This window comes from Bombus bifarius, unplaced genomic scaffold (assembly GCF_011952205.1).
Source record: "Bombus bifarius isolate JDL3187 unplaced genomic scaffold, Bbif_JDL3187 scf7180000009343, whole genome shotgun sequence".
Lineage (NCBI taxonomy): Eukaryota > Metazoa > Arthropoda > Insecta > Hymenoptera > Apidae > Bombus > Bombus bifarius.
This window is the reverse complement of record NW_022885057.1, coordinates 1,709,394-1,727,940: the sequence shown is the minus strand read 5'-3', so window position 1 is coordinate 1,727,940 and position 18,547 is coordinate 1,709,394. Positions and strand designations below refer to the sequence as shown.

Sequence of the window (18,547 nt, the reverse complement as noted above, 5' to 3'; positions counted from 1 at the left end):
ATGAATGTGTATTATATAATGTTTTTCAAAGGTTAAGGATAACATCTTTAAAAAAATTTTAGTTAATAATTTTATTGATGAATCATTTTTTGTCCCACTTTCTACAGAACATCCACTTTATATTAACATGCATTTTATCTCGAAATGTTTAATGGGTATTTTATAAAAATTCATTTAAATTTAATACATAAATTTCAATGTGCGGAAAATTAAAAGGAAAATTAACGCTTTTTCCACGTAAATTTTCTGCGAGCTCCTTCCTGACCCCACTTCTTCCTTTCACGCCTCCTCCAGTCATATGTTAGAAGGCCCGCTAACAGAAGTAATTTTTTAATAATTCTCTTGTATAAATAAATTGATAATTTGTAAAACTAAACAAAATTTTATTAAACTTTGAAACAACTAAAAGTCTTGAGGATAAATTCAAATGACATTTCACTTATTAATCGATTCCATTATTATCGAAACATCAAATAACAAAAAATTCAAATTATAAATTCAATTAATTTTCAGTTACATCCTTTGAGTACACAGTAAATTGTAGTGAGTGTATTATCTGCAAAAATCTAATTTTAATTCAAGAATATTTTATTACGTGTCATTTATAGAGGATATAAAAAGGGTATATTGTAGTAGGCATATAAAATTTTGTTAGTATGCTTTATAACATTGTAATTGTAAGGGTTGTCTGATATGTTTCTTGAAATGTACAATAGTACAGAAGAAATTTTTCAATTATAATAAATATTACATTTCATTATAGCACATAACTATTTAGGAATTTTACAAAACGATAATTTGACTATATATTTTTGGATTCGATTAAATAATCATAGCTGAATGAATTCAGTGACTGACTTCATTGTAATTATAAATTGTATGTAAAAATCATTGTTCTAATAGAGGACGTGCAGTTAATATGCACAGTAGTAAGATTTTTCGTTATAAAGTACAACTTATATTTCTGAAAAATAAATTACAACTTTTTTTCTTTTCAATAGCTTAAAATAATTAGGGTCAAGATGAAAGTTAATTCTTGCTAAGTGACTCGCTTTAATTCCTTTTTAATAGTTTAATTTCAGGGTGTTTTCAAATAAAATTGTATGCTATCAGAAAGAATATAAGTAATTTAATTTGCAATTAGAAAATTAATCAATATTAATCAAATTTTTTATAATCCAATTTTTCTGAAATATTTTCATACATATTTTAGAAAATCAATGCATTATTGAATATATGCACTATTAAAATACATTCAGAAAGCTTAAAAAATTCACATTTTCCATGAAATCAATTAGTACTATTCCTATATAGTATAATTTATATCTAGAAATTGAACAATTACCGTGATAAATAAGTAGTTAGAAAATTGGGTTCTCCTTACCAAGTCTCATTCTTTCTCTCATTTGACTATCGACAAAGCTTTGAAGCCCCCTTGCAATACCAAGTCGAACAGCGCCAGCTTGTCCAGTAGGACCCCCACCAGAAATAGTTGCTTCAATATCAACTTTGTCAATCATTTCCGTAAAAATTAATGGAAATATGATCTGTAATTCAAAATAGGTTCAGTTAAGAATAATTTCTATTGCCTCTAAAATTAGCAAAACTTAAGCGTTCGTTTGAGAATCATTAAAATTTATGTACCTCAGGGCGTATCGTGGTTACTTTACTATATAACGTGCATAAATTGAAGATTTTTTATACCTATATAAAAAATTTCTGTTTTGCAAAAGTTTTGAACATTAAAAAATGCACTAGTCAATTCAATTACCTAGTCAATTCAAAATTTCTTACAGTGAAATGTGTCCGTTAGCAAAAGGTATTGATTCTTGGCAACTTTCCTCTCCCTTTAAAATGTTGCGAACGTGATGTACTTTATACATTTAATAAACACCGTACTTTGAATAACGTTGCTACATTTTCTCATTATCAAATACTTATCTATATTTTTATAATTACTATTGCTGTAAGTTTAATGTCTATATTTGATAAGTATTACAAATATGGAATATAAAAGAGTTTATCTAAAAGGTACAAAAAGAAGAATAGAAGTTAATACCATTAATCTTAATGTCTCATTGTTATTAAATATATTTCTCTTTCTACTTTCACTTTCACTTTCGGTTCTGTGCCCCCATATGTCACTCGTTATAATACTTAAACTTATATTTACTAAGAAAGTTAAGTCGATCGATTTTGTCGGATTTCGATCGATGCATTAAACATCAAAATATGTTTTTGATCATTTGCAATCGTTCACATGCACATTACTAACTAACTACAGTTAAGGTGTGTCCATGGTTCCCAAAGATTAAACTACATTTTGGTAATTTCAATTCAATCAGTACCTAGCTGATCTCAATTATTCTTTTCCTTTGTCAGATTTTTCACAACACTCTCCAGCATTTTATTAGTATCTAATAATTGCTCCTTCAGCAACATGATCGTGTCCTCGTAGGACTGTAGTTTGTTGGCCAGATTCTCGATAACAAGTTGTAAATTTGAGTCAAAGCAGTCCTCGCTCTGCTGTCTCATCCTCATTACATGGTCGCTCAGATTAATGTTATCATCGTTCATAAACGGTATGTTTTTCTGTGCGATTTCATAAGCAGCCTTTAGAATGTCCTTCGGAAGCCTTTTCTCCAAAGGATTCAACGGTTTCACTACCAAAACCCTTTTTCTGTTTTCCACGTTAATCTTGTGATCGGACATCCACTTTCGAAAAGCGTATGGAATCGAACTATTATGTAACACCATCTCCGTAAACAGGATCAATTTTGTCTGGCGTACAAGCTTCGTGAGACCAGCATGATTCCTTAATCCTTGAATATCGTGAACAGCGATCCCAACCAACAAGTTCATTAAGATCACTGTGACAAACACGATGAATAGCGTGAAGAGGATCTGAGAGCATACTGACAATGGATGATAAATAACGAAAGGTCCCTCGGAGCTTCCTTCTAAACCTTCATCGATTTGCGTGATCAGTCCCTCGAAGTCCAACTCTCCGGCCATCATCGCCAGCACTTTAATGAGTCCTGTGAAAGGGTTGCCAAAAGATGGTTCACCGACGAAAATTACGCAAAAGCTAATAGTGAACCCTATCAGTAATCCAGAATAAGCGAGTAACAGCTTGGCAAATTCGAACTGTATGTGGGTAAACATCGCTACATACGTGCCAAAGGCTGGAAGTTGGCCAACCATCAACATTAAGTTTGTCCAGGCGCACAGTATCGCGAATGCTCCGACGTAATTTTGCCAATCGTATGTACGTCCTGTATACACGAATGACGTAACAAAAACGCTAATTATAACGATGCCATCTAGCACGTTGTCGATATTGGAAAAGTACTGTTTCGCGGATGTGTACACCATGAAACCGAATATCTTCCTAGGAATGGAGATGCAAGTGAAGATTAATAAGAGATACCATTGAATCTCAATCACTGGTCGTCTGAACAGAAATCCAGAAATACGTTTGCTGCTGCAAATCTTAGAGCTATTTGCCTCGTCGTAGTTGTAACATTTGTAAGCTAGCGCCGTGAGCACGTAAGTCGTCATACAGATCACGGTCATGGCGTAAACTAGGATCCTGAGTAAATAAAATTTTCTTATCTTTTCCCATTTTAGATGCAAGAAAGCCATTACCAATGGGTGCGATAGTAAATCTTTACGACGTTCCTGGACAAACGTGTTTATGAAGCTGGTCTCGCATTGATTGCCACTGGGGAAGAGTAGATCGAAGTGCAGCCTCATTTCGAACTCTCTGTTATGAGGAACGGGTCTTCTGAGTGTTATCGAGGCATCTAATCTCTGTCGGAACACCTGAAGAGATTCTGGTATCTTCCTAAGTATAATGTTCAAGGCGGAAAGTCCGGCACTGGTGGTCGCACTAACGTCTGCACCGGCCCAAATCAGTACATCGACACAGTGAGATTGTTCGTTCAGGGCCGCCACATGAAGAGGAGTGAAGCCAGTTTTGTCTGCGGCATTCACTAGGGCACCGTGTTTTAATAGAAGTTCTACGAGCTTCGCAGAAGAATAAGTAGTCATCACAGCGAAATGTAGAGGAGTTCTATGAGCTCGGTCCACCGCGTTGATGTTGGTACCAGGCGAATCTAGAAGTAATTCAACGCATTTTATCGACTGAATGAAACAAGCTACATGAAGCGGCGTCTCGCCCATGTGATTCTTTTCGACAACGCTTGCTCCTTGTTCCAACAATAACTTCACTATTTTTACAGCACCTGCTCTGATAGCGCAATGTAAAACTGGTTCGACCGTCTCCTGATAAAGATACGTGCTCGGTTTTGCGCCGTTATCAAGAAGTATTCGCGCTACATCCGGCGAATTTCCGAGGACAGAGAAGTGAAGAGGCGTATAATGATTGATTGGATTCCTGTAATTGATATCAACGCCCCTTTTTATCAAATGCTCGATGCAAGCTACGTTACCGCTTAACGAAGCAGCTAGGATGGCGTTCATGCCTGTACAAGGCTCCACGTAATCGAGTCTCGCGCCTGATTGTTCCAATTTCGGTAGCAGATGCACTAAACCACGGTAACAAGACCACATGTACGCTATATTCCTCATTCGTTCTCCCGGCGGCATCGTCGGCAAAGTATTGCATTTTTCTAGCTCGAGCAGTATCTTCATTTCTGCAGTCGTAAAGATCGACCACATGATCGATCTAAGATCGTTACTGTTGATCTGCGCTTGTTTAAATACGTCGAGATTATCGTAGAAGAGAGATTCGTCAACTGGCGGAGGTGTACCGGCATCAATTTCCACGTGATCGTTCGTGGTTTCGATCAAAGGGATATCATCGATCACGATTTTCTCCGAGCTACTCGACTGTCGATATCTGACGGATCTAAAGGAAGCCAATCTAGTGGATAGGAGATCGTTTGATGGATCGTTCAAATTCGACAAAGAACAATGTATCGTTTTTCCTTCACCAGGTAATGGTAGCCTCAAAGTTTGTGTCGTTTTGTCTTTAGCAGTCTCGTTAACACCTGTCTTTGTCAAGATGTTTTTGTCATCATCGAAATTTAGAAAAGAACGGCGATTTCTTAATCTGGTCAATGAATAATGCCTGGTCCTTTTTTTGTGATTAGCCAGCGGCTTCATTTTTGACTGACTCGTTTTTTCAACATTTTCATGTGCTCCAGCGTCTCCTTCTACCGTTCTCCAATAGTCGTTTTCGTCAACCGAGAGACGACAATCTCTTAAACTGGTTAACGAGTATCGCCGCAGCCTTTCCTCGCTAACCTTAATCGTTGCACGCTGCACGTTAATCTTCGGTATGTCGCTGGAGTTCTCGTACATCTGTTTATCGTCCATTATCCGTCGGAAAGGAATTTTTTTTCGTCTGTAACCAGGATGATGAAGAAACTGCGACGTAACACAAGGCACACTCTACTATCGTGGATCACCTCGAAAGAACGTTCCAATCGTCATACCTCGGCCTCACTCTTTTCTTCGTTTATCACGTCACGTCCCAAAGTCATTTAGATCACTTTAAGAGAATGCTCTCGTCATTGCAGCACACGCGACTACCGGAGTCACTCGCCCGAGTGACTTATATTAGTCGACTCGTATGGATTCATTCTATATATAAGTTCAAAGGAAAAGACACGCTTCCGTTGGAGGAGCCAGTACTCCTTCGAATAGGGACCTTGAACTTAAAAACTAAACGAGATAGAGGTCACATCAACTTAAACTAACGTTGCGGTAAACAATTTTTAGTAAATATTCTTTTCTTATTTATTTATCGTACACGTGAATTCTTCTGATTCCTTCTTCATACTGTAAGTTAATCACTCTATAATCCTTGATAGAATAAAGATTTCTTCGAGAAAATTCTTCTTCTTCATTTAAAGCCCAAGCCCCAATGTTTACATATGCATATTAGAATTTTATTTTATTTCATTATGATAATTATTTATCGTAGTTTTAAATTTAGAATTTATAATCATCGTTTTTACATAAAAACAAAGGATGAAACTTGGATTATGTAACAACGATGACCATTATTTGCGTCATATGCTGATTAATTTTTTTCGACGTTTTAACAACGAAGCCTGTATTTACATTGTATTAAGGCTATCATCTCGCAATAGAACAAGTGGCAATGATAACAAAAAAATGTGTTTTAAAGTTCAAGTATTATGAAACAATGTTTCGTTGAAATATGTTAGTGCTAATTTGATATTTCCTGGTTTTATCAATTATTTTTTTAAATTTAATGCAACGTATATCTCAACAAATTTGTAGGAAATTTAAAAAAAAGAGAATATTATTAAGTAATTCTTATTTTAATTCTTCTTTGCACTTCAATTATGAAAATCATTGGGTTTAATTTTGTATCTTTTTTCATGATTCTGTTTCAGTGTATTCCTCGTATTGTTCGAATACTTTTTATGGTTTTTTCTTCTCTCCATTATTATCTTTATTTTAACATAAGAATTCAACATTAACACGCAACAATCAAACAAAAAATCACTTATATTTCCTATTATAAATCCTCTGTTATCTCACTGTCTATTTTACAAAATTTTCCAACTTCGATGCTTTTTCATCCAATTTTACAACTTCCAGTTTTTCCATTTGCATTTGCTATACAGGATCATATACAAAAAAAAAAAATTCACTGTAACACTCTGTGACAATAATTTATTAGACGATAATTCTACGATTTCATTTACGATCAGCAAAAAATTAAAATTCACCGATAATTTATTTGAATACTTTGGCAATTAATACGGAGAAAGCCAGTATCACGCAACATTGGGTACCGCTCTCTAAAGCCGAAACACCAGACGCTGCAAGAGATCGCGCGCATGTGAGTCTTTTCACAGATTCGCCGCTCTTTAAGATATTCCCGTAAAATCTAGATACACTCGTGGACGTGAAACTTAGTGTCCTTGTTCAATTCCACCGTGGTCAGTAATTATATTCTATCATTATATAGGCTGTATATATGTATACCAGTTGTTCAGATCCTGATTTTCTACGAATTGGAACCGGTTCCTCCAAGTAGCTCTTGAATATCCCGTGAATACCAATGACTAAATTTGAATGCGTCCAAAAAAAGACAAGTTAAAGTAAATTTATAGCCTGCGGCGATTTAAAAAGAAAAGTATATATGATTTAATACGCGAATTATCGTGTGGGAAGAACGAAAGGCATAATGGAACTTGCTGCTCTCTCGTTGTATCGATCGATCAAATGGAAAACCAATGAAACTCGAATAACTAAAGCTGTTAGAGCAGTCGGCACTAGTTAGGTAACTTTTTTGCGTTACTATATACTTTTATATGTAAATTTTGCCGTATTGAAGCATATCGATTCAATTAGCGATAAATGGGGGTACTTCAGAATCGTACTTCTTGCTATAGAAATAGATTCTTTCTTTAATTGGTGTGAAAATTCTAGATCACATTTAAAATTTATTAGGGATTATATCAGATCAAAGGGATAGATATCGAGAGAAACAATTAAAAAAGCTTTGTAAGAAGTAACAATTGAATCGCTGAAAGATTAATTACCAGTCAGATTCCCAGAAACGGTTAAGTGTTTTTATAGGTGAAGATGTTAATGGTCATTTCAGAAAAGCACTTTTTTCGGACTATTGGTTAAACGAACGCAGTTTTTTGTTACAATACAATCTTTTCTTTTTTTGTTTCGACATGGAAACTACAAATTGAAAGTCACTGTTAGGATAGAGGTATTGTTTCCAGTGATATTGCCAGGTAAATTAAAACACTTAATATGAGAACCTGAATTGACCGTCACTGTTACGTTGAAAACATCGATATTTTAAGAAACATCGGTAGAATATATTAGAAAGCATGGCGAATGTTCACTAGATAAAAAATTCCATCTAAAAAAGTCATTATGCGAGGTATGACACGATTAAAGGATCACAAAAATCGTCTTCTTATAGAACACATGATGCAAACTGTAAATACACGTTAATTAATATGTCGATTTGTATTTTCCGTTTGAAAATGTTTCTTGATGTCTGATGCTTACACACCTTTCGAAACGTATTTTAGCCTATAGGAATATCGTTTCTCTAACGTATCCGCAAGTATGTTGGGCAATAACGCGTTTCTTGAAATTGCAGAGTGGACAAAACTGGATCATAATATTTTGTCTTCAAGGACGAAAATATTTATTTATTTTTTGGAGAAGATATAATATAATATTTTATGATATATAATAATTATATTTTATGAAATATAGTATAAATATTTTTTGGCATAATAGAGATATGTTTAAAACACTTATTAAATACATACACATCGATTGAATAAAGTTAAAAATTGCAGTGTTCAATAATTAATTGTTACTTTCTAGGATAATGAATCATTACCACGAATGAATGCTATCGCGAATTCCAATCACTGTCATGTAATTATATTTACGGTTAAAGTTGTAAACAGGTACATACATAGGTCGAATACATACATACAGAATAGTATGATTCATATACCGAAAAAACTAAACCTCAACTTACAATTATAATTATCGTTGTCATAATGTTTATACAATCATTACACTATGATTATTATTATATATGAAAAAAAATTAAAGTTAATATTGTTAGCAAAGTCTTTCAAATATTGAAGGTAATATTTAAATGAAGCTACTCTAAACTCGACGTACAATTAACTTTAAAAGATTTTACAAAAGATACGATATAATAAGTTTTTGAAGCTTCGATGCTTGTGTCGTTGCATAAATTGTACCTTTTGAAAGATTTCATTATATAAATATTTATATTTTCTTTCTTATATATTTAGACATGAGTAATTTCCAAACACCTATCGCACTAATTACTTTGATGAAACTCTATTTTCTTAATATTGTTGTTAAAAAAATATTTTTCTGTTTAAAAAAGGTATATATTTCAGAATCACTTTATTTGCATGTTTTCGTATAATAAGTAATAAATTAAGATTAAAAAAAAAGCTAAAATATATATTACATGGTCTTATTTACACAACTTTTTATACAATTAAGATATTCTTATAAGTATAAAATTAAATAGTATTAAAATACTTTGTTGTGTTCAGCTTATTCTGTTAGTTCTCTATCTGATTTCTAGGTATTTTTATAGTTTTGTTTATAATATGGACGGACTTTAATGCGTTGTAATACAACATTTTACAAATATTGGGTACAAACCCATACATCAAAATATAATCGTTATATTATTATTTAAATATTTCATCTCAAGCTTCTTTTTCAACTTTTATCACAAATTCGTGACATTCCTGACACGCAAAGGATTTAAAATCACCAACCATGAGAATTATAAAAATTCAGGAAAGAAAGGAACGGAACAAATTTAGTAGTTAAATTATAATGTTTCCACTCCATATATGACTCTTTATGAATTTTGCTTTAAAAATATGCAAAACATATGTTTAATCAACGATCCTCAATGTTGATTACACACGTTCGTTTTAATCATTTGTATTTTCCACTTTATATTCTCTGTCATTGCCAGAAGATTATGTTGCGTTTTATAAAATTTTAGAGAGGACTCGATAGTCGATACACATTGATCCGAATATTAAAAGCACGTAATTGTCATCTTCTATAAGCGAATCTTCAAGATTGTGAAAAATATGGTATTATAAAATGGACTGAGGATTACTCTTAAAATTCTAAACGTACGTATGCGCAATTCCTGCATTTCTAAGGTCGATTGGGTGATTTAAGCTTCCTCAGATTATTCACACGATATATCTTTGCTATTAAGATTCTAAGAATTCTCAGAGTAAAAACTTAATTATTCTCATCCTTTTCTTTGTTAACGATGCGCTTGTCATTCATTAATGCCATCACGACATCCTGAAGAAGTTGGTGATTTTTATCACAAATCTTTTTCAATTCTGCCAAATCTCCTTTGACCGAGTAATCATCGACGGATACGTCTTCTTCCGGAGAACGTCGACGAAATGTCGAATATGGCTCGCTTTTTAAATACGTATATGCAGTAGCGTTGCTCTTCCTGCTGCACAATGTTCCAGACATATTTTTCCTATCCTTCACGACCTTGTGCGCAGCGGATAACAAATCACGAGGCAATCTACTCTCTCTCGGGTTCAGGGGACGAACGGTTAAAACTGCTCTCAAGGGTGAAGGTAGCAGCAGAGCTGTCCATCGTAAAAGTTTCGTTAGTCGTTTTGGTATCAGTCCGAGAAAAAGCGCCGTTTCGACGTCGCAAATAAGCTTTGTCTGGCGAACGAGTTTTGCAAGTCCCGCCGTTTTCTGTAGTCCTTTTATATCGTGAACTGCGATGCCTACCAGTAGATTCATCAACACGATAGTAACGAACAGAAGAAACAACACGAATGACAACTGTGCGGAAACTTGGAGTAGAATCCAAGAGGTACCGCCTGAATCGATCGATTTCCCATCTTCTTCCCGAGGAAAAAACAGGTCCTCGAAATTTAACTCTCCGGTCATCATGACCAAAACTTTGATCAGACCAATGTGAGGGCTGCTAAACGATTTCGAGCGTGGAAAAATCACGCAGAAGCTTGCGGTGAAGCCTACTAAGAGACAAGCATACGCTAATAAAAGCTTGAATACTTGTGCTTGAACACTGGTAAACATCGCGACGTACGCTCCGAATATTGGCAATTGTCCTATCATTAGCATAAGATTGCTCCAGCCGCAAAGCACGGCGAATGCACCTACGTGGCTTTGCCACGCATACGTTCTGCCCGTATAGATAAAAGAAGTGGCAAATACGCTCAGGATCACGCACCATTCGACCATGTTTTCGGCCTGCGTGAAGAACTGGCGGACGGAGGGGTACGTTGGAATGCTGGTCAATTTGCGAAATGCTTCGAGAATCGTGAGCACCATTAATGCATACCATTCCATTTCGAGTAAAGCTGGGTGCCTGTAAAGAAACCCGTTGATACCAGTGGTATTTGCACATAATGGTGGCTGAGTGTTGTCTAATTGACCGTGCGACTCATTGTAACAGTTATGCGCTAAAGCAGTCATTACCCATCCTGTAAGTATGAGAACGTAAAATAGATAGAAGACTAGCCTGCCCACGTAATACTTTCGGATCTTCTGCCATTTTAAATGGAGAAACGCCTGACAGAGCGGATGTTCTAGAATCTCTTTGTATCCTTCTTTCACGAATGTCCCGAGATATCTTATTTCGCCTTGTTGTTGGTGCATCAGCAGAGGATGAAAGTCGAGACGAAGCTCCGCCTCTCCGGTGGCTGAACCATGCTGGTGAAGCGTTATCGAGGCATCTAATCTTTGTTTAAAGACGTTCAAAGAAGTCGGCGTTTTACGTAAGATAATGGATAATGCGCTAGTCCCGCCTTTCGTTCTAGCGCTAAGATCCGCTCCATGCTGTATCAGGATATCCACACACTGAGACAATTCGTTCAGAGCAGCGATATGAAGCGGTGTATAACCGTATTTATCGGTTTTATTGATATTTGCCTTCCACATTATTAACAATTCCGTCACGTCATAAGCCAGCAACGATCTACCTAATGCGAGATGTAAAGGCGTTCTTCCGTCGCTATCTTCGATATTAGGATCACAGCCACCTTTCTTTAGCAATATTTCCACGCATTCCAAGGAATGAGATCGAGAAGCTATATGTAAAGCTGTCTGATCTCTATGATTCTTCAAGTGAACATTTGCACCTTTTTCTACCAACAGATCGACATTTTCCACACAACTAGACTCCGCTGCGAGATGTAGAGCAGTGTCACCCTTTTTAGTCATCAGATCTAGCTCGCAACCTGCGTCTAGTAGTACCAACAAGCCAGCTGGATCTCCTCTGTCCGCTACGTGGTGTATAGCAGCGTACCCATTACAGTCTAAATTATTCAAGGTATGATTATTAGATGCCAGTAGCTTTAATACGTTGTAAGCGTTTGATCTGGCCGCAGTGTGTAACACGGTCTCCTCTCCGCAAGGAGATTCCTGACTGACGCCTAGCTGAAGGAAATATTGAGCTACTTTAAAAGCATTTCCAAAAGCAGCGTAATGAAAGGGTGTATGAGTTCGTCCCAGACGAATGTTGGCACCGTTAGTGAGCAAATATTGTACACTCTCTAAAGAGTTACTGAACGCAGATAAGTGTAACGGAGTTAGTCCTTGTCCTTGTTCCGAGTGGTTTAAATCCGCTCCGCACTTGTGCAATCCAGCAATCGCGTCTATCCGACCAAGGAAACTGGCGTGAAGTAGCAAAGCGTTTACTTCTTGTTGTTTATAGTATTTTACGAAATGTTCAGGATTCTTTAGATCCATTTTATTCTCCTCCAGATCGTCAAGGAGTTGCAATCGACCACCGATGTGTCTCATATGCTCCACTAATAGATTCTTGATTATATCTTTGTTTACCTGCAAGGTGCAATTTATTTCCTCTGTACAAGAGCTCTCACTGGCACACATAGAATAGCAATGTGGCTCTTCGATAGGAGGCGGAGTTCCGTATTCCAAACTTTGGTCATCGGAGGACCAATTTGTCTCTACTTCTGTATGATGCGGGCTCTTCGACGCCAACCATCGTGTTAAGAGTAGAGAAGTCATGGTCGTACGCTTTGAACTATTCGGAATCGATACCGTTACGTCCTCCATATCGATGATCCTCTCCATTTGTACTTTCTTTTTCGCCGGTGGCGAATTCGAGGCCTGCGAATGGTTCATCTCCATCCTTCTCGGTTAGCGCTTTACGCGATTACATCATCGATCTACAAAGAGCATTGTCATGAGTAGTAAAAGGGCTCGCGAGGTATTAATTCATGAATGAAGTCGATGGGGATTCGTGAACGTGCATTGAGTAGAAAATTATGTGACGTCGCTTTGCTTAATCGATCGATCCTGTTGAATCTTATTCATCAGACGCATTTGTATGTTGAAAAATTATCATTTATACTTCGGATCGTCTAAGGATCCTTTAACAAAAGCTAGATTTTTTTAATAAATGTGAACTTCGATTGGAGCGTTCGTGATACGTTAAAATTATTATTAAACTCTATACTTTTCATAGACAGTTTGACAGTTTCTTATTATTGTTTAAGAGTCATCCTTTGATTTTACTAATAGTCAGCATTTTATTAAAATGTTTTTCAATTTAAAGTAAAATGAAATCGTTCTATTTTGTTTATAATAAATTTCTGTATCCTCCGCGAATAACATTATATAAATTTTTGCGATCTATATTTTATTATTCTGCAAATCCTATAAATCTCTATCTTATTATCCTATAAAAATGTATTTAATAATATTCCTAGATATGCATTGTGGACTCAATTTAGTAACTATGGTGTTATGCAGCAAAAGTTAAAAGGTAATAATATCATGATTTCGAATACAATTTGTTTCAATTATGTTATTAAGACATTTATAGCATTTAAAGTCGCTCAAAAATCTTACAAATGCAAACAAACTAAGTGGAAAAATCATTAATTTTACAATTGATCGCAATCATCGTAGTGAAATTTATTTAGTTTTTAAACATTTTTCAAAGCTTTATTTCAATTTTACCATCAATAAAGTATAAGATGATCTTTTTGATGACGTCTGACTGTGTATCACGCGAGGCGCGAATGACAATTGGAAAATCGGGCACATAGACTGATGACTGCGAAGTGCTGTGCCGTTACCTTTAAACTGATATTATTTATTTACAGATCGAGTCCTTCAAGTATCGAAGACAAAAACATTCTCGACATACCGATTCAATTTTGAAAGCATGACAAAACTATACGGAATGACGTTTACACATATGTATTTCGCGTTCTTAAATGATTAGAATCCAGGATGTAAGCTTTTAACTAAAGTAGAAAATATATACGTTTAACGGAACTACGCAATGAAGAAGGAATGTACGAATTACGTAAATTAAATACATCTAATAATGCGATAGCGAACAAAGAAAGCTCATTTTTTAAATATTAAGTGATACGTAACTAATTAAAATATAAGTTAATTTTATCAAAAGTTTCTTCTAATAAAAATTCTGCAAGTTTCCTGAAAATATTAATTTTCGTAAAGTATTCTAAATTAAGTTGAACTAAAATTTTTGAGTCGTAGTTAAACATTTCTTTTAACTCAACGATAATTTTTTTGTTACTCTGAAACACGTTGATGATTCAATATCACAAAAACAGAAAACACTTGAAAAATGTTATTAAAAACAAAATTGCAATAACCGGATGTAACTTTATTTCGTCACATTACATTTATTATATGTCCAAAATCAAATCCTGCTTATACATACACAAGCTTTAAACATTTACACTTTTCATTATCAACTTTCATCGTTCGAGATTGAATTTATATATTTTTAACAGATAATATTTAAAGTCCTTTTTCGTATTATCAGATACAATTATTTCAAAATTCATAGGATGGCTCTTTAAATTCGAAAAAAGAGTTTTCACTGACTTTTCATCACAAACGCGTTTCGATATTCGATGCATGGTGCAAACTTTTAACAATTTTGTCTCTTTACCGATAGCTTAATAATATCGAAAAGAAAATCGATCACTGTTCTTCTCTCCGTTCTTCACTTCTCGATCGTATTCACGTGCGAATACGATCAATTTCATCGAACGAACGACCGTACTACTCAATGTGAAGGTGTTATTGTTACAACATCATAAGCCTGTCGTTCCATCTGACGACTCGATTGATACTGAACTCGAATCGAGCTTCTTAGACGCATTGTCTGTTCTGAGATCGCGGAGACCACGATAAATCGCATACATCAGAAATATCAGCAATTCGCGAGGCTTGGTTTCGTTTTCATTTATAGGGACTTTCTCATCTTTGTATCTTATGTTTATCCTGTATTCATAAATTTTAATAATGAATATACCATAAAATTTGATCGACTGGTATTTATATTTACTAGTTTTCGCGATACCTTGCACATATCTTTTTCATTGCAATTGAAGAAGAGGAAAAGACACGTAACACTGCGGGAAACGGAAAATTTGAAATGTTAATTTTAAGTTTATCTATAGGCACGTTATATATATTCTTAGATCTTTTTACATGTAAAGTGTACTTCTCTTTTCTAATCTCAGAAAGGAGATTAAAAAAGAGAATTCTGCTTATCTTTTCTTATTTTTCAATAAGTCTTTTAAATTGTTCTTTATAATGAAAGGAATCAAATATGAAGATTAAGCAGTAAATTAAGAAATCTCAAATAAACGATAATTATCATTAATAACTTTTTTAGCCCAAATTTAGTTAAAATCTTAAAAACAAATCGGAGAAACATATATTGTTTCAACATCATCATTGGAAAGTTATTTGTCCTTGAAATAACTGTTTGATCAAATTCCATTGTGTGAACCACACACACATTCTTCATTTATATATTATAAATTTTAGTATAACTTTTAATATAACTTTGAGATCAAACAAACTAATTTTAATATAACTAACTTTTATATATCTCTATATGTACAGTATAAAATAGTATTAACTACTATGCCTAATTAATATTATTTTAGACAAAATTGTTTACATGTGCATTAGAAATTGATATGTAATAAATTGAAATTAATAAGTTTGACTAATACTCTGCAACATAATATGTACTTACCTCAATTATGTTGTATAACAGTATCAACTTATATTAATTATTTAGAATACTTACCTATTTTCATATAAAAAATATGTATTGTAATTTTTTTATCAATATTCGTTTTTTGTGTATTGTAATTTTCTTATCAATATTTGTTTTTTGTGTATCATAAAATGATTTTTCAATGAAGTCGTAATTATTCATATGTAGAACACATACGAATATTATAAATAGTTACTTAAATTATTTTAACAGCGAACTATTATCACATTTTGCAAAATGAAATTATTCAAACTGTTTTCATACGTACCTGTTCACGACATTGCATATCATCAAAGTACGCGAGATCCTTTCCATTAATGGTAATTTTTCCAGATCCATTGCCTATCACTTTAACCTCACCTCTTGTATTTTTTCTTGCACATCCTATAAAAGAGTCATGATTTTGAATTTTGATATTAATAAACAATTTCCTTGCAAATAATTTTTCTAATTTCGAAAATAATATTTTAATGTTCTTAAACCATACAATTACAATATTATGGGAATATTATTGATAGTTTATTTTATACTTACTGTCGATAAGTACAAAAGGCCTGTTATCACTATCATATTCAAGCTATAAAAAAATAAAATGTATGTTCATTTTTAATGAGAAAAGAAAGATAGTTGATACAACAAAAAATATACATACTTGTGGAATTTTTATATCCTGATTAATACTTGGTAATTTTCTTCTATATTCCATGATAAAAGATTCTGCATGCTTTGATACAGGATGATCAACTAATCTCTGCATACTTTTTATAAAGTAATCATACTAAAACAAATTAATGAATTTAAGGTATTATGCTTACAAAATAAAGCTATAGAGCTATATATCATTTATTACTTCTTTGTCTAAAAGTTCTTCAAGCAATATCTTTTCTAAGCTCTTCTTCTGTAGCCATTCTGAATCACTTAAATTTCTGAAACAATAGTAATAAAAAGAAAAAATATTACTTTATCTACGATTTAGAATGAGTTAGAAATATAAATATAGTCAAAGTAATTGCACATTTACATTTTATGCTCTGGTGCTGATTGGATATTTCTTTCCAATATCTGGTCCTCTATTTTGTTTAAATGAATCATTGATTTTGCAATGTTCTACATGTAAAGATATTTGTTTAATAAAGAATAATGTGTTCATATAAAATGTACAGAGAAAGAGATTTAAAAAAAGCTTACATGAAGTATTTCATAATAATTAGGTTTAGTAGTGTAAAACAAAAAATGATGTGGTCTACCAGTTTCATCAAATTCTGCTTCCTTCCTATTCCCATATACATCTATAGGGTGAAGCATCATAGGTTGAGCTCCTTGGTCATATAAACCAGATGGAAATAAGTACCTTATTGCACTCTGTTAAAAGTAATAATTCTTATACAAATTCAAATTTTAGCATATAAAAGTAATTAAATTTAAAAAGATATCAATTCCTTGTATTACTCTTTTCTTATTTGCAATATATAATGTAATAGAATCTGATATATTAGATTCTTATTAGTTGAAGATATATAAATACTCAATTTTAATAATATTAATAGTTGATCAAGAGAGTATTAACTATAATAATAAGAAATATAATTTACATTAATATCTTTTTGTGTAAAGTTCTCAGGATCTTCGCCCATTATATTAGCTAAATATCGTTTTCCAATATCATACTCAGCTATTTGTTTTTTCATAAATTCCTCTAAAAGCAATAAATAATTATCATTTAATAGATTTGTTTTAAAATTTCCAAATTACTTGTACCATGATATGTTTATAACTTACTATAGTCATTAGATCGTTTTAAGTATGCTCTCATAGCACTACTAACTTTTTTTCCAGTTAATTTTGCAGATTTATGAGGAATAATGTCATCATTAATGTTTATACAATATGGTTTAGAGATAACGTCCTAAAATCATAAAATCTGTATTACTGTCTAATTTACTATTACTTTTAAGGTTATAAAAATTATTTGGTAATTAAAGAATACTTATTGAAAGAATTAATTAACACTAATATTTTTAATTTACCGAGCATTGTGTAATATTTAATATACTTCCAATAGCACCAAAATTATTAATATTTATTACGTTTCGCAAATTTATGAAACGTGTAAACATCAACATAGCCATTTTTATCGATTAATAACTAAAATGGATTTCGGAAATAAATAATTATCATGTGCTCCAGGAAGATATGAATCTAATGATAATATCGTATGTCTTTTTATTTCACATTTTATGTATTATGTACGATTACTTTTTGCCATACACTCTTGCTGAATAAACGTTCTGTATTTTTGGTGATATCAGGCCGATATTAAAAGTAAATATTAGTAACTAAATATGTATCAATACCACCTGATGCAACACATACATATGTATATGTATATTTCACACACATACATATTTAAAATTATATCTTTTCTCAAATAACTTTTTAGTTTAAGGATAAAAGTTTATAATTGTAACATATATATTTTTATTAAAAGATGTTTTTTAAAGAAGAAATAGTAAAATATTTTAAATTTTTATTTTTATTATTGTAATTCAATGGAGGAATAGAGAAATTATAATATATTAATAATGCATTGTAAAAAATTATATTAACATTATTTATCAAATATAATTGTGAAAGATAATATATAATGAAATAAATAATTATAAAATCATTTATAAAAATATTTTGGATTAAAAAGTAATTTAAAAAGTTTTAATTTTAACATTAACTGTAACATTTTCTCTGTGACATTAAATAAAAATTGAGACATTACACAATTTAAAATATACATATGTTCTTATATTTAAATACAAAGCAATAGAGTTTATGCTTATTCAAGTTAATGTCTACTAATAAAGTCTTACAATGAACATTAATAGTAAGTACATTGTTTACAGGTATAAAAGT

At 32.9% G+C, this 18,547-nt stretch overlaps 1 protein-coding gene across 5 annotated transcripts; it reads right to left on the bottom strand.

The window, feature by feature from the left end:
• Positions 1-52: 52 nt before the first annotated feature.
• Positions 53-17,994, bottom strand: LOC117215051 (28S ribosomal protein S9, mitochondrial-like). 5 transcript variants are annotated; one of them, XM_033461463.1, is made up of 11 exons: positions 17,671-17,994; positions 17,423-17,549; positions 17,236-17,339; positions 16,832-17,005; positions 16,665-16,750; positions 16,494-16,569; positions 16,296-16,421; positions 16,178-16,220; positions 15,912-16,027; positions 1,385-1,547; positions 53-313 (listed from the first exon to the last, which is right to left on the bottom strand). In XM_033461463.1, the coding sequence occupies exons 1-11, from the start codon at positions 17,770-17,772 to the stop codon at positions 222-224; spliced, it is 1,209 nt and encodes a 402-aa protein (XP_033317354.1). In that variant the 5' UTR covers positions 17,773-17,994; the 3' UTR covers positions 53-221. The 5 variants fall into 5 exon arrangements, with proteins under 5 accessions (XP_033317354.1, XP_033317351.1, XP_033317353.1 ...); XM_033461464.1 differs by lacking the exons at positions 53-313; positions 1,385-1,547 and adding an exon at positions 12,587-12,752 and having other exon boundaries at positions 17,671-17,772; XM_033461460.1 differs by lacking the exons at positions 53-313; positions 15,912-16,027; positions 16,178-16,220; ... (5 more) ...; positions 17,423-17,549; positions 17,671-17,994 and adding an exon at positions 2,349-5,865 and having other exon boundaries at positions 1,413-1,547.
• Between the last annotated feature and the right edge of the window lie 553 nt (positions 17,995-18,547).